The sequence below is a fragment of the Alligator mississippiensis genome, chromosome 2 (genome assembly GCF_030867095.1).
Source record: "Alligator mississippiensis isolate rAllMis1 chromosome 2, rAllMis1, whole genome shotgun sequence".
Taxonomy (NCBI): domain Eukaryota; kingdom Metazoa; phylum Chordata; order Crocodylia; family Alligatoridae; genus Alligator; species Alligator mississippiensis.
Window position 1 is genome coordinate 65,300,273 of NC_081825.1, and position 14,713 is coordinate 65,314,985.

Here is a 14,713-nt window from a genome sequence, read left to right on the forward strand (position 1 = left end):
AAACTGGAAGAACTGAATTAAATCCTCAGTGCTAGTCTGAGTGTCTACTCATGTGCAGCCACTGAATCATGACATGCTGGTGGGCCTGTTATCAAAACTGAGAGTTTAGTCTGAATTTTGTCTTCCTCTTCAATAATTATAATCTAATGTGTTGCATCAAATTTCCCTGAGACTCAGAGTCTGCTTTAAAGATATTGTATAACATGACAGTAGTGTTTTTAGAAAATATGTTATTTCAGAATAAGATAACAGCATGCAGCAGCTGTACAGAACTTTTAATTCAGAAATCTCAAAGCCATTGCTGTTACCCTTCTTATATAATTATGTAATTTATAATCTTGCATTGTCAAAACTTTATCTAGAATGCAGTCAATTAGCTGTTGAGTTACTACTAAAGTCAGCAGGAGTACTTTGGCGAGAATGTCATGCACCCTGTGCTTTGAATCAAGGTTTCAAATGCCAAGAAAAATGTTTTATTAGATACTACTTTAATATGGTTCTGAAAGCTTTTCCAGTTCTGCAAAGGTTCTTGTATATTAGAAAACTCTTCACTTAAAGAATGACAGTAAATCCAGTAAAGTGAAATGTTTTAATTCTCTTGTAAATGTGCATTTGAAGTCAGTACAAGTCTGTGTAAGGCATTCTCATAGGTGAAAAGCAACCAACATTCTTTCCAACCTATGAAGATTTGAGGCAACTGCATGTGCATAAAAATATAACCTAATCTATAAACAATGAAATATACGATGTTTTGTTTTTGAACGCATTATGATGTAATATCATTTTTGTACCATGACACTACCTCAAAGTAAATATTGGCACTGTAAATGATTTTTGATCGCATTGAGGCCTGTATTCTCTTCATATCCCAGTAAAAAATAAACTCTTTAATAAATAAATATATAAAATAAATATATGCAATCTGAAGATGTATAAATAGGTCCATCCTGAAGAAAAGTTCCAGCTCTGACTGAGATGCACTGACTTCCAAGTTCCATCACTAGCAGTAGAGCACTTCACCTTCATGTACAGTTCTCAGGATTTATCACTATTTTACAGTTTATTCCTTACGGTTTCTTCCAACTTCTTGTCTATTGTCCAACTCCACACAAATTAAGTAGTCAATTTTGCTTTAGTTTATGGATAATAAGTACTCCAGGGAAGCTAGGCACTAGTTTGGTATTTTAAAATAAATGGGATTCAAACTTCCCACTGCCTACTGGCCAGCACAAGTGTCAGCAAACTTAAAAGAGGTTGTTCCATCCTAAACATTAAGGTTTTGTCTCCTACATCCAATTATTAAAAAATGGAGTCTTGGCTACCACTAAGACAGCTTCTTCAAATCCAGTCTCCTAGAGCCTTGAATGTTCTTCATGATTGCGTTACCATGGAAGCTGTGGTAAGACGGAACAGGTTTTGGTTTTGTTTCCTTTTGAACACATATCCCATTTCAACTGTATCCTAATACATCTTTATAGAGCTCTGGAACTCTCTCTGGATCCACTGGCCTTGGTAGAAAGTGTGTGAATTTCTGGTGTCTTTTGGATCGCGCCCCATCTCTGGGAGTACCATCTTTATTAAGTGCTACAAAGTATCGCCGACCCGAGTCTCCATGCTTGTACACATTGGAGGAGTAAGTATTATACCAATTTTCTTCAAACTGTTCCCTGAAGATGCATTCAGAACTTAGTTTCTCCTAGAAAATGAAAGAAATATAAAAATAAAACATCAGAGCCCTTTCAGTAACTAATGACAAAGTTTCTCAGAATATTAATATACAGGGACACACTGATAATCAAATTGAGCTGGACTTTATGTTCACTTTTTGTTCAGCCATTCTTTAATACAATCAACCCAAGGAGGATGGTAAAGGTGTCCCTGTTTGCTGCATGTGGATTGGTTTAGAGCAGCTGCGAAACTTTAAGCATACAAGGCCAAATTTCTCTTTTATCAGTACTCAAACTACACTAGATCATGCATAATTTTGAACTGAAGTTCCATTAAGGTAGTATCGTTGAAGGTATTAGTCATGCTGATTCAATTAAAACTCACATCTCCAGTATCTATAAAACCCTAGAAAGACCATAGCTTGGATGGTGTCTAAGATTTGGGCAATGCACATATGGGCAGAAGTAAAATGAAAGACATGAAGATATATTCTCAAGTGCCCTTCTTTTAAGTAGTAAAAAAAAATAACACTTTTGGGTTACTATAAGAATAGATATGGCGAGCAAACATATCTAGTATAAAATGGATTATACCTCCCTGTAGGATATTATCATGGTGGTCCATGTACATTTATACATAAACAGCGTGGACAAAAGTACAATCTGACAGGTGAGAAAGGTATTACAATTGAAGCTGGGAAAGTAACTTTAGAGTTTTTCTGGTATGCCTGAAGTTACTTTCCCAGCTCCAATTTTAATTCTTATGATTAATTTAATCAAATGCCAGTCCATCTAAACCAGAGATGTCAAACTCACTCTGGGTCCCAGGTTGGATCTGGAAGGCAGGGGTTCTCCAGGGTCAGATCTGAGAGGCCACGATCAGGCAGAAGCACAGAGCCAAGTCTGGGTGGCAGTCTGGGTCTGTGGCCAGGTGGCAGCAGGAAGCCACAATTGGGTGGCAAAACAGGTCTGGTGGTGGACAGCAGCACATCCCCCAAGAACATGTAGCTGCACAGATCTAGAGGCACACAGCAGTGCAGGGCTGCATTTGGGCAGCAGCACAGATCTAGGGAGCATGATAGGTTCATGATAGTCCTATCATCCACTGGGGTCCAGGGACCCTGAATTCTGCAGCTGGCCAAGCCCCCAACTTCCAGTAGCCGCAGGCCGTATGTTTGATGCCCTAACCTAAACCCCTTCAGTCATACAAAACGTTTGAGGCACAAAACGAACAGTACAGAACAATGTGGATTTATGATGCGAGCCACAAATAATGGTAATTCATGTATTTTTTTTCCTTTTGGTTTAGAAAATGCTAAGCATTTGCAATGTATTATAAGAAGCAGGCATGGTGATGATACAAATCAATCTTTTTGACCAAGGATTGAAATAAATGTGTTAGGCTGGAAACTGGTGTTGGAGTACCAGTTTCATTCATAGATTCATAGATCCTAGGGTCGGAAGGGACCTCAATAGATCATCGAGTCCGACCCCCTGCATAGGCAGGAAAGAGTGCTGGGTCTAGATGACCCCAGCTAGATGCCTAGCTAACCTCCTCTTGAAGACCCCCAGGGTAGGGGAGAGCACCACCTCCCTTGGGAGCCCATTCCAGACCTTGGCTACTCTAACTGTGAAGAAGTTCTTCCTAATGTCTAGTCTAAAACTGCTCTCTGCTAGCTTGTGGCCATTATTTCTTGTAACCCCCGGGGGCACCTTGGTGAATAAAACCTCACCAATTCCCTTCTGTGCCCCCGTGATGAACTTATAGGCAGCCACAAGGTTGCCTCTCAACCTTCTCTTGCAGAGGCTGAAGAGGTCCAGGTGCCCCAGTCTCTCCTCATAGGGCTTGGCCTGCAAGCCCTTAACCATACTAGTGGCCCTTCTCTGGACCCTCTCCAGGTTATCCACATCTCTCTTGGAGTGCGGCACCCAAAATTGAACACAGTATTCCAACTGTGGTCTGACCAGCGCCCAATAGAGGGGAAGTATCACCTCCTTGGATCTGTTCGTCATGCATCTGCTGATGCACGATAAAGTGCCATTAGCTTTTCTGATGGCTTCGTCACACTGACGACTCATGTTCATCTTGGAGCCCACTATTATCCCAAGATAGTGGAGGAAGAAAGGATGACAGAGTGTTATTACTTTCAAAGGTTTGAAACTACCCAGAAATATTTCTGATAACATATTAATAAGCATGATAGATTTGGAGAGTTGGCATTAAATAGAAAATCTGCTACTAAGTCACTTTAGTGACTTCTAAGACATTTTTAAGACTAGTTACTTTATTTTTTATGTATTATATTAGGATGAATATTTCTATGTAATTCTCTTCTTCTTAAGCTTACAAAAATGTTCTCCATGTGTATAATATTTGACTCAACACTCTAAAGGTTTGAAGATGATGGAATGACACAGATGATATACATCATTTTAGCTGGACAGGAAGTCAGCATATTTCACCTTTTCAGTGGTTTTCTAAGGGGGGGAGGGGCTTGTTGCCAACTGTTAATAAATGAATCAACATGTTATGCCTAAAACCAAAATGTGGATTGGCTGATGTGAAGACAATACTTACAGATCCATAGAGTTCTCCCTTTTCATTCATTCCAAGGTAAAGGCCACTGTCCACACCTCTAATACTGACCAGTCCCACTGCCACACTCATGAATTCAAGGATACCTGAATGCACACAAAAGGAGGAGGACTGGCTTAAGACACAGATTGGTTAAAATCAGAAATATACTAAAATACAGATAGAAGCAGATGAGGCTATTTATTTAATACGTTATAGTAAATGTGGCCTCCTTTCTTTCTGAGACAATGCTCCTATTTATTATTTCAAACATTGACCTGAATTTCATACAAACTTTACTTCAAGGCACTCTCTGAAACCTCCATAAAGAAATGTTATTTTCAGGAACATTTGTTAAGGCTTGGTTAAGAACAATTTTTTTCTGTCACTGATGGGTTAAAGGATTTAATACTAGATGATTATACTCTTTTTTGCCAAGGTCCCTTTTCATACATTGGTGGAATGATTTGAACTGTCTAAAAATATACTTCACTTTCTCTGCAGAATGATCTTAGAAAATAATCCCAGGTTAAAAGGGATAACTAATAATATTATAATGGAAAAGTCAGACTAACAGTATCATGTAAATGGACATAAAAGTACAGATGGGAATATCATACCAGAGAATCTTCCCATAGCATAAAAGCATATTTGCCATGTATTTCATGCAAACCCTGCTCCTGTAATTTCATGGACTTCCTATGTAGCCTTGTAGGTATATAAATTATGTTGCATGTACATTCTATATTTAAAAATCACAAACACAAAATGTTTGATAAGTATGGAATGTAGTTGCCATTTGAATTGGAAGACAAGTTATATGAAATATTTCCAAAATACACGGCATTCATATTTAATTATTAATTGATGCAATGTGATATTTCAGTATTTAGATTACATCATACTCTTAGTGACAGAGCATTTGACCAAATACTCCGGTTACAAAAAGGACCCAAATTACTTGTATACTATACAGAAGAGAAGGAAAGGGAAGAAATGAATTGCCTTCTTTAAAACTTCTAACGATGTAAACAAAAAGTTCCCACGCAAAGTTGAATTTGATTCATACCTGACATTTTACTGTGCAAGAGTAAAAACACTAACCTTCTAAACAGATGTGAAGGCATGGAAAGTTCTTTAAAATAGTTTTGTATCTATAATTTTAATCATACTTTTTGCCTCTTTAAATTTTAATTGAGTTTTGACAGATCTATTATGCTAAGTGGCCAACAAAATAAATTCTCTAGAAGTAGACATTAACAACTGTCTGCTGGCTATAAATCATCACAGATTTTCTGGTTCCTAATGTTAAAGATCTGTTTAGAAGAGAGAGAGGGAGAGAGAGAGAGAGAAACAGAAAAAGAAAAGATGTGGAGGTATTTTGTCTTTCTAGTATCATTTTCAAAGCCATCCTTTTTAAAAAGCTATAATAGCAGGTGATTCAACCCACAAAGAGACCACATCAGACAAACCTGTAGAGAACAGTGATAGAATAAAGGAAGAGCACTGTGAATGTTTGATCTGGGACTGAACTTTTTTGTTTCTTTTTGAGTGATGATTTATTTCATGTTTACATGCTGGAGGAAGTCTCCCTTCTGTGAAGAACTTGCTGTTCAACTACAGTTCTCTCAGTTCTGAAAACATCAGCACTCCAATGTGTTATAAAGAAATCATTTGCCAAGCTATTCCAGCCAATTGTTTTGACTATGGGAAGGGTGGCAGAGAACACTGTAATCACCTTTCTTAGGGCTGTTAAATCAATACACAGAAAAAGACCTCTGGTGATCCACAACAACAGGCTTGTTCAGATAAGGCAGCAGTGCCCACATGCATCCCTCCCATTGCCTAAAGAAGGGTGTTCCTGCCTGAAAAGCTTGCAAAGAACCATTTTTCCAACTGTTTAGGTGGTCTCTTAAATGAGATCACATCTACCCAAAGAACCTTCCCTGCCTATGTCCTTAGATCAACACTGCTACAACCAGCAACCTTCTCATTTACTCCTAACAGGTCAGGAAACTGTTCCCAGGCTTGGGAGATGCTTTCCGGCAGCCCCTTCCCTTTGGCTTTGCAGGCAAAGTACCATACCTTCACATCTGTTCAGAGGGTTTGTGTTTTTACTCTTGCACAGTCGAATGTCAGGTATGAACCAAATTCAACTTTGCTTGGGGATGTTTTGTTTACATGATTAGCAGTTTCAAAGAAGACAATTCATACATCCCCTTTCCTTTGCTTTTGTAGGGTATACAAGCAATTTGGGTCCATTCCGTAACCCGAGTATTTGGTCCAAGGCTCGGTTACTAGGAGCCTGATGTCATCGAAATATTGAAATATCACATTGCATCAACTACTAATTAAAGATGAGTGCCAAGCATTTTAGAAATAACTCCCTATAGGTTGTCTCCCAGTTCAGGGAAGAGCCGTGCCCTCCTATGGCCCCAGCTGTAAACAGCCCCGAGGCTGCGCAGAGTTAAGGCTCCCAGCTTGCTTCCCGGGCACGGGGGAGCGCTGCTCGCCAAAGCCGCACCAGGGTGGCCCCGGCGCACGTGTGCCCGCCCACGCCCTGCTCGGCGCGCTCCATCCCCGCCCGCTCTCACGGGCCGGCCGGGGGCCGGTGGCAGCCGCTACCTACCGAAGAGGCTGTGGTCCTGCCGGGTGCCCTGCACGCTGCCGTCGGGCAGGATCTGCAGGTGGAAGCCGGTCCGGCAGTAGAGCTGCCTCCGGCGCAGCACTCCCTGCAAGTGCGCTAGATCCGCGCCGGCCGCCGCCCCGCCGACCCCGCGGGCTCCCCGCTCCGCCGGCGCCAGGCGGTCGCTGAGCAGAGCCGGCCGCTCCCCGGCGGGAGGCAGCAGGAAATGGGAGCCCACCTGCTGCCCTAAGCCCTCTAAGCCGCCCAGAAAGCCGCCCACTGTAGCGACGGGAGCCATGTAGCGGAGGGCGCGCGGCGGCGACCGGGCTCGGCGCGGGAGAGGCGCTGCGGGCTAGAGGCTGCCGGGCGCGCCGAGGCGGGGAGCGCTCTGCCCTGCGGCCGCAGCTCGCCTCGCTGCCCAGCCCCCGCGCCGCCCCGGCATGTGGGAGTCTGCGGCGGGCTGCTCACCCGCACGGGGCCGAGTCTCGGGAGACGGAGCCCCTCGGAGCAGCGCTTATATCCGCGGCGCGCACCCGGGCGGTCCCCCCTGACATATGCTAATCGGGGCAGAGTGGGGGGGGTCGTTTGAAATCTTAAACCGATCTCCCTCCTCTCCTCACACCTTGCTCCCGGCTGCAGTGGCGATGGGGAGCTCCCGGCGGTGCCCCGCGCGCGGTGCCGCCCCCGCGTGCACACACACCCACACAGACACACACACACACCCATACCCACACACCTATACAGACACACGCTCCCACACACACCCACACAGCCATACCTACATACCTATATAGAGACACACATCCCCGGCAAGTGCACACACCCACAGACACCACCCACACGCACTCATACCCACATAAGTATACACAGAGACACACATCCCCAACACACACACACCCATACACTCATACATACACACACGCATACACACACACACTCACAGACACACCCCTCACACCCATACACATACCCCCAACAGAGACCCATACACATACCACCCCACACACCCACACACAGACACCCCCCACATGTACACACACCCATACACCCCCACACACAGATGCCCCCCACACACATCCATACACAGACACCCCCACATGCACCCCCCCCCCACACACACACACACACACACACACACACACACACACACACACACACGACACACACACTTAGCATCCAACTTTGAACAGCCCCCGCCCCCTTCTTGTTGTTGTTGATGCTGCTGCTCAGCCTCCTTTGATGTGAAGCTTTCCAAAAATGATAGATTGCAGCTAAAAGGAGCCCGGCTTGGCAGGGACTGCAGGAGGAGGAGGAGGAGGAGGGCTGGACTCCACAGTTCCTCAGAGTTTGCTGTGCATTACGTGGACAGGTGCAAGGGAAGGGAAGAGAGAAGAAGGAGAAAGGGCGTTACCTGAGGGTTAGACCTGCCCAGACACACTTGAAAGCAACAACAAAGATCTGACAGTTTCACTCCCTGATTTTAAAAGGCTAATAAAATGTACACGCATTACCCCTTCCTTTTATCACTTAAGTTACAAGGAGGGGATTTTTTTTGAAGAAGAAGAAATTGGCATAATCAAGGAGGGTTTTCCACCTCCCTGCCTCTGCAGAATTTTCCCCAGTATTTAATTTATCATAGACATAAAATGAATTGATTAATCCAGCCTGGTATTGACTGGAAGAACTGGGTTTTCCATCTCCTCTGCACAGTTTTCCTCAGTATTTATTTTATCACAGACATAAAATGAATTGATTATTCCAGCCTGGTATGGACAGCAGGTATCAGTGGAAGGCCTCTAACTTGTGATGGATGCTTTTCAGTCTCTCAGAGATGAAGGAAGATGACTTGTGCCAAATGCTTCACAGGCCTTGCCCTGAAAGGGAGAGATGTTTACCTGTCCCCCCTCACCGTAGTGTATGATTAAGAATAGGTTAATATAGATTATGAAGTATACAGATAATAACAGATTTATAATGGAGAATCATATAAAATACGACTTAATACTTGTAAGAATAACAAGATTTTTAATCTGTTTTTAATCTGTAGGTCTCTGGTGACCTGTTCTATCTGAGAAGATACATCTTTTTTTTTCAAAAGAATAACAGAAGACAGCCATGCAATTGAAAAACACATTAAAACAATCAAGAATCAATTACAACATTCTTCATTGATTTTTATTTGTCCTTTTAATTTTCATCTAAAAGCACATAGCACATCTTATGGCATTTTCATTAACATGCAAGTACTGCAAACGTGTTGCCTCACCAGTACCAAAACAATGGATTGTGGTGTAAAGCTCTCATAGTTAAATCTTCCAAAAGTTTAAGAAAGTCACTGGGCGGGTTTAAGCTTTCTTTTGAACAAAAAGTTGTAGAGAATCATAAAAGATTAGTTTTTCAGTCTTACTCCATGGTCTTTTTAAATCACAGTCTAAATCTAGGAGATCAAATGGATTTGACTGCTTTGCTTTATTTGCTATGGAGAGTATGGGCTAATTAATTGGCAGGTGCTTTAAAGCAGGTAATGCTACACCTTTTCATCATTGCAGTCCTAAGTACTGCTCCTGTGTGCACCTGAATTATAAAAAGGGTTCTTTAAAGCAAGTGATTTACTGTGGAGGGATTTAAAACTGAAAAAAAACTAACGCTAAATACAATGATCAGATAAATCACCTCATAAGAGAGCCCTGGCAGACCTGCTCTTAAGACTGTTACAGATAGATGTTATATTATTTTACCTTTCAGATAACAGGAGTCTGTCATGTGGTGAGACCCAAAAATCCACCATAATCGAGATTTCAAAGCACATCTGTGTAAACATTATCACATCAGTGTAAAACATCTACCAATGAGCTTTCTCTTTGAACCAAATCTTCTTAATTGCAGTGCTAAATCAAAGAAATAGATCAAAGTTGAATAATCTATATAGCACCGATTTCTCAAGTAGCCTGTACACTGATTACTTAGAGATACCTAAAACGTTTGAAATGCACATCAAGTATTTCTATTGACATGACTGTTAGTTCAAGATCAAACTTAAATTAATTCAGTTCAGCACTAAATTGCAGGACATACACTAGAGCAAACAGCTACAATTTAGGTGGTGTAGTCTACTGAGCCCAAAGATATTAACTCAAGGGAAAATGTTCCTGGCAGTAGGGAGCTCTTCTGGATTACTTAACATATGTGACTCTGTACCAGATAAGGTTTTTAAAACACCTTATATCCTCTGATATTAATTTGCTATTATGACCAATAAATTTGTTCTTGTGTTATACTGTAGCTGTCTTATGGAGAGTGAAATACAAAACATCAACCTTTCCAAGTGGAGGCTTTAAAGTCTGGGTGCTGGACCGGTTATGCTATTTAATAAAGTACCAGAAAAGAAATGAAAAGATAAGATTTTTTTTTGTTGTTTGCACTAGTCATGTGACAGGAAAAGATAACACTAAAGATTTTCTGCACATTCTGTGGCGATATCATGGGAAGTTAAATAATTTTGAAGAGTGTTTTTACAAGAGTACATTATTCAATGTTAAGTATACAGTACAATCTAATCAACTTTACCTATACTTCCTAGCGACGGCACTTTCAGTGTTGTTGAACAAATACATATGTGTTCCAATTTTTATCTCTACAGGAGGCTTCTGCAGACAATATGATTACTGTACATTGAATAAGGAAAAAATATTGCCAGGGGCAGCACCTGGCTACCTATGAGTGGAGAAAGCAACTACCTAATGACTTTGATGCATATGCATAAGGATTACATGTAAGGTAGCTAGAAAAACATGAAGGTTTAAAATGTTTTTATCTTGAAAGTTTAATATGCCTTAATTGTTAAAAAAAAAAAAGGGCCTTGCAACAATGATGAAATGAAGTTATAATGTCTGTCTCATGATTGTACTGGGTTTTGGCAGATGTAGTTCAGATGAGGAGGGATATCCATAAAATAAAATAGAATCATGAAAAGCTTGAGTTACAAGGCTTACAAGGCACCAGATCAGCATTTCAGCAAAATATTTTGATTTTTGACCTACATATTTTTATGTTGATTTGGGGGATTTTTATCCATTTTAAGGAGATACTTTTTTTTTAACAAATTCAGATTTTCCATGGAAAATAAACAGCTGTTGTAAAAATGTTCATTTTGTCAGAAAAGCAATATTCTGTAGAAAAAAAAACATAATAGGAAATTTTCAGCCAGCTAGCCTGCTGACAGGAAGGTATCAAAATAAATTAGACTTCTTCTGATTCTTTAAATCACAGTAACACATTTTGGACAATGGGTATAAAGCAAATGAGATTTGAATAGGTTCTAGAGCAGGGGTGGGCAAAATGCGGGCTGCATGCCGGATGTGGTCCACCAGGCCATTCTATCCAGCCTGCAGGGCTTCTCCAAAAACAATTATTACCAGCCATTATTATTCTTACCATGACTTCCCCTCTGAAAGCTGGTGGGAGGTGGGCTTTCAGAGGTCACACGCCATTGGACCAGGTGGGTTCTGTTCTTCCACATCCGTGGGGCTCTCGGCACTCTATCTGGGAGAGCCATGTGGAGGCACCGAGTGCAATGGCGCACGACTAGACAGCTGGTGACTGGGGAGGGGATCTTCTGCCTGCAGGAGGTAGGGTGGATTTGTGGGTGGGATGGGACCCCTCTCACTGTGCACAGCCCCCACCCCTGGCGGCAGCAGCATCAGCAGGTGATGGGCCCTTGGGGCGCTTCTGGCTCGCAGCAGACAGAGACCCCTAGAAGCATGCAGCTCCAGGATCCCAAGAGCTACACGTAACCTACCTGGCCCGGCCTGCTGGCGGGCACCTTTGAGCCAGACTAGGCTGGCTCCATGCCAGCATGTGGAGTTCCCAGTACTGCAGTCAGGAACTGTACACCGTTGGGCTGAGCCAGGCTGGCTCTGTGCTCCATGTGTGCCTCCATGTGGGGCTGCCAGCACTCCAGCAGGGAGCCGCATGTAGCAACACAAAGACTGCCTGGCCTGATGGTGCGCAGCTCCCCGCAGCTCCCAATCCATGCACCATCAGGCCGGGAGCGCTCCATGCCTCCATTTCTGTATCCCCACTAGAGTGCTAGAAGCCCCACGTGGAGGCACAGAGCCAGCCCAGCCTGATGGCGTGCATTTCCCACCTGCAGTGCCCAGAGCCCCACATGTTGGCACAGAGCCAGCTCAGTCTGGTTTGAAGGCGAGCACCAGTGGGCCAAGTTGGGCAGGCTCCATGCTGCCATGTGCAGCTCCCAGGATCAGCCAGAGCTGTGCACCACTGAGGGGCTCTGCCTGCTGCCAGCCAGGAGTGCCCTGAGGGACCACCACCACCTGCTGCTGCTCCTGCTACCGCTGGTGTCAAGAGCTGTGTGCCATGGAAGGGTTGTGTGGCAGGGGGGCCCACACCCACCCTGAAGCCAGGTTTTGAAAACATCCAAGGATGGAGAGTTCACAGCCTCTCTGGGTCACCTGTTCCAGTGTTATACTACGCTCCTAGTCAAAAAATTCTTCCTAATATCTAACTTAAACTTCCCTTGCTGCACCTTGAGACTTTTGCCCCTTGTCCTGTAATCTGCCACCACTGAGAACAGTTTAGCTCCATCCTTTTTGGAACCCCCTTCAGGTAGCTGAAGACTTATTAAATCCCCTTGCAGTCTTCTCTTCTCTAGACTAAATAACTCCAGTTTCCTCATTTGTTCCTCATAAGTTATGTCCCTCAGCCCCCTCACCCTTTTTGTTGCCCTCTGCTAGACTCTCTCCAATTTCTCCACATCCTTTCTGTAATGTGGGGCCCAAAACTGAACACCGTACTCCAGATGTGGCCTCACCCGTGCTGAATAGAGGGGAATAATCACTTCCCTTTACCTGCTGGCAACACTCCTACCAATGCAGCCCAGTATGCCATTAGCCTTCTTGGCAACAAGGGCACACTGCTGGCTCATATTCAGCTTATTGTCCACTGTAACACCCAGGTCCTTTTCTGCAGAGCTGGTGCCCAGCCAGCCAGCCCCCAGCCTGTACTGGTGCATGTGATTGTTCCATCCTAAGTTCAGGACTTTGCACATTTCCTTGTTGAAACTCATGAGATTTCTTTTGGTCCAATCCTCCAATTTGTCTAGGTCACCCTCCAGTGACCAGAATCCTAGCTCTACCCTCCAGTGTGTCTACTACTTCTTCCAGCTTGGTGTCATCTGCAGACTTGCTGACAGTGCACTCTATGCCATCTTCCAGGTCATCAATGAAGACATTGAACAAAACCAGCCACAGAACTGACCTCTGGGGCACTCAACTTGATACCAGCTGCCAACTAGACATCAAGCCATTGCTTAGTACTCTCTGAGCTCTATACTTCAGCCAGATTTCTATCCACCTTACAATCCATTCTTCTAGCCCATACTTCCTTAGCTTAGCTTTCCTGAGAAAATGCTGTGGAAGACTGTATCAAAAGCCTTGCTAAAATCAAGGTATACCACATCCACTGGTCTCCCCATATCCACAGATCCAGTTACCTTGTCATAGAAGGCAACCAGGTTGGTCAGGCATGACTTGCCCTTGGTGAATCCATGGTGACTGTTCCTAATCACCTTTTCTCCTCCAAGTGCTTAGAAATGGATTCCTTGAGAATTCGCTCCATGATTATTCCACCCATACCTCCACAAGCCCCACACTCCCTCCCACACACCCCCTCCCATACCCCCTCACAACCCCCTCTAAAAACCCACACACAACCACACTCCTTCACAACCCTGCCACCACACATGCCCACCACACCCCCTATACACAATACACAAGAGTAAGACTTTATTTTGGGCTATTATGCAATCATCTCTACCCCGTCATCTTCAGCTAGACCTTGATACAAGAATGATGTCTGCTCGGGGGGGGGGGGAGGGGGGGTGAGGGCTAATGGTGAATTTTAAGGTGGCTGAGGAGACCAATCTGTGCTCTGCAAGTTTTTCCACAGATATGACATGTGGTGCCTTGGGGGAGGGGGGGCACAACTGTTGGCCAAGATGTTGTGCGCTTTCCTTCCTCCTCTGCCATTTCTCGGCTTTCTGAGCAAGACAGGTCTCTTTGAAGTGGGATGTAGCTTGATGTATGGTGAGAGAAGAGGACTTGCTTTGGGAGACAAGTGTCAGCCATCTGCACACAGTGGCCAGCCCAGTGGAGTTGATGTTTCATGATCTTTCCCTCAATACTGGTTATGTTAGCTGCAGAAAAGATCCTGGCATTGGTGCAGTGGTCTTCCCATCTAATGCGAAGGATCTTCCTGGGGCAAGGCTGATGGAACAATTCCAGGTGACTAAGATGGCTTCAATATGTCACTCACAACTTATACCCATAGAGGAGCATGGGGATAACCACTGCATTGTAGACTAGAATCTTAGTTTCCATGTGGAGATCCTGGTCAGCAAAGACACTGTGAAGCAACTTTCAAAGGGATACGCTGGTGCAGTGAATCCTATGTCTGATTTCTACATCAAGATTCAGTGACTGGGAGAAGTGACTGCCAAGGTATGGAAAATGCTCAACATTTTCCAGGGGTTCTCCACCCCGCACACGCTGCTTCACAACCCCTCCCCCCCCAACAAATCATACACACACAACCCACACACCCCCACTACACACCCCCTGCACACAATATACAAGAGTAAGACTTTATTTTGAGCTATTATTCAATCACCTCTATATACACTATACAAACACACATAAATCTGGACAAAAATAAAATCAAAATATGTTATAGTAGATGTTTGATTTTTAGTATATGATTTGTTTTTTTTCTGGTTTCAAGATGGCAAACCCCCACTCCCAAAAGGAGTACTTCTGGGGGTAGGAGGGG

The 14,713-nt window shown here is 43.8% G+C and overlaps 1 protein-coding gene across 1 annotated transcript; it reads right to left on the reverse strand.

Annotated features, from left to right (window-relative positions):
- Window positions 1-575: 575 nt before the first annotated feature.
- FGF20 (fibroblast growth factor 20) lies at window positions 576-7,369 on the reverse strand. The gene is made up of 3 exons (XM_006258711.3): window positions 6,872-7,369; window positions 4,246-4,349; window positions 576-1,696 (listed from the first exon to the last, which is right to left on the reverse strand). The coding sequence occupies exons 1-3, from the start codon at window positions 7,164-7,166 to the stop codon at window positions 1,451-1,453; spliced, it is 645 nt and encodes a 214-aa protein (XP_006258773.1). The 5' UTR covers window positions 7,167-7,369; the 3' UTR covers window positions 576-1,450.
- Window positions 7,370-14,713: the final 7,344 nt, after the last annotated feature.

Excerpts from the sequence above, each read along its gene's own strand:
- FGF20 (XM_006258711.3), bottom strand. The coding sequence starts at position 7,166 with ATGGCTCCCGTCGCTACAGTGGGCGGCTTTCTGGGCGGCTTAGAGGGC. Across the intron at positions 4,350-6,871 it reads GCAGGACCACAGCCTCTTCG|GTATCCTTGAATTCATGAGT; the intron begins GTAGGTAGCGGC and ends GTGTGCATTCAG. Across the intron at positions 1,697-4,245 it reads AGGGAGAACTCTATGGATCT|GAGAAACTAAGTTCTGAATG; the intron begins GTAAGTATTGTC and ends TTCATTTTCTAG.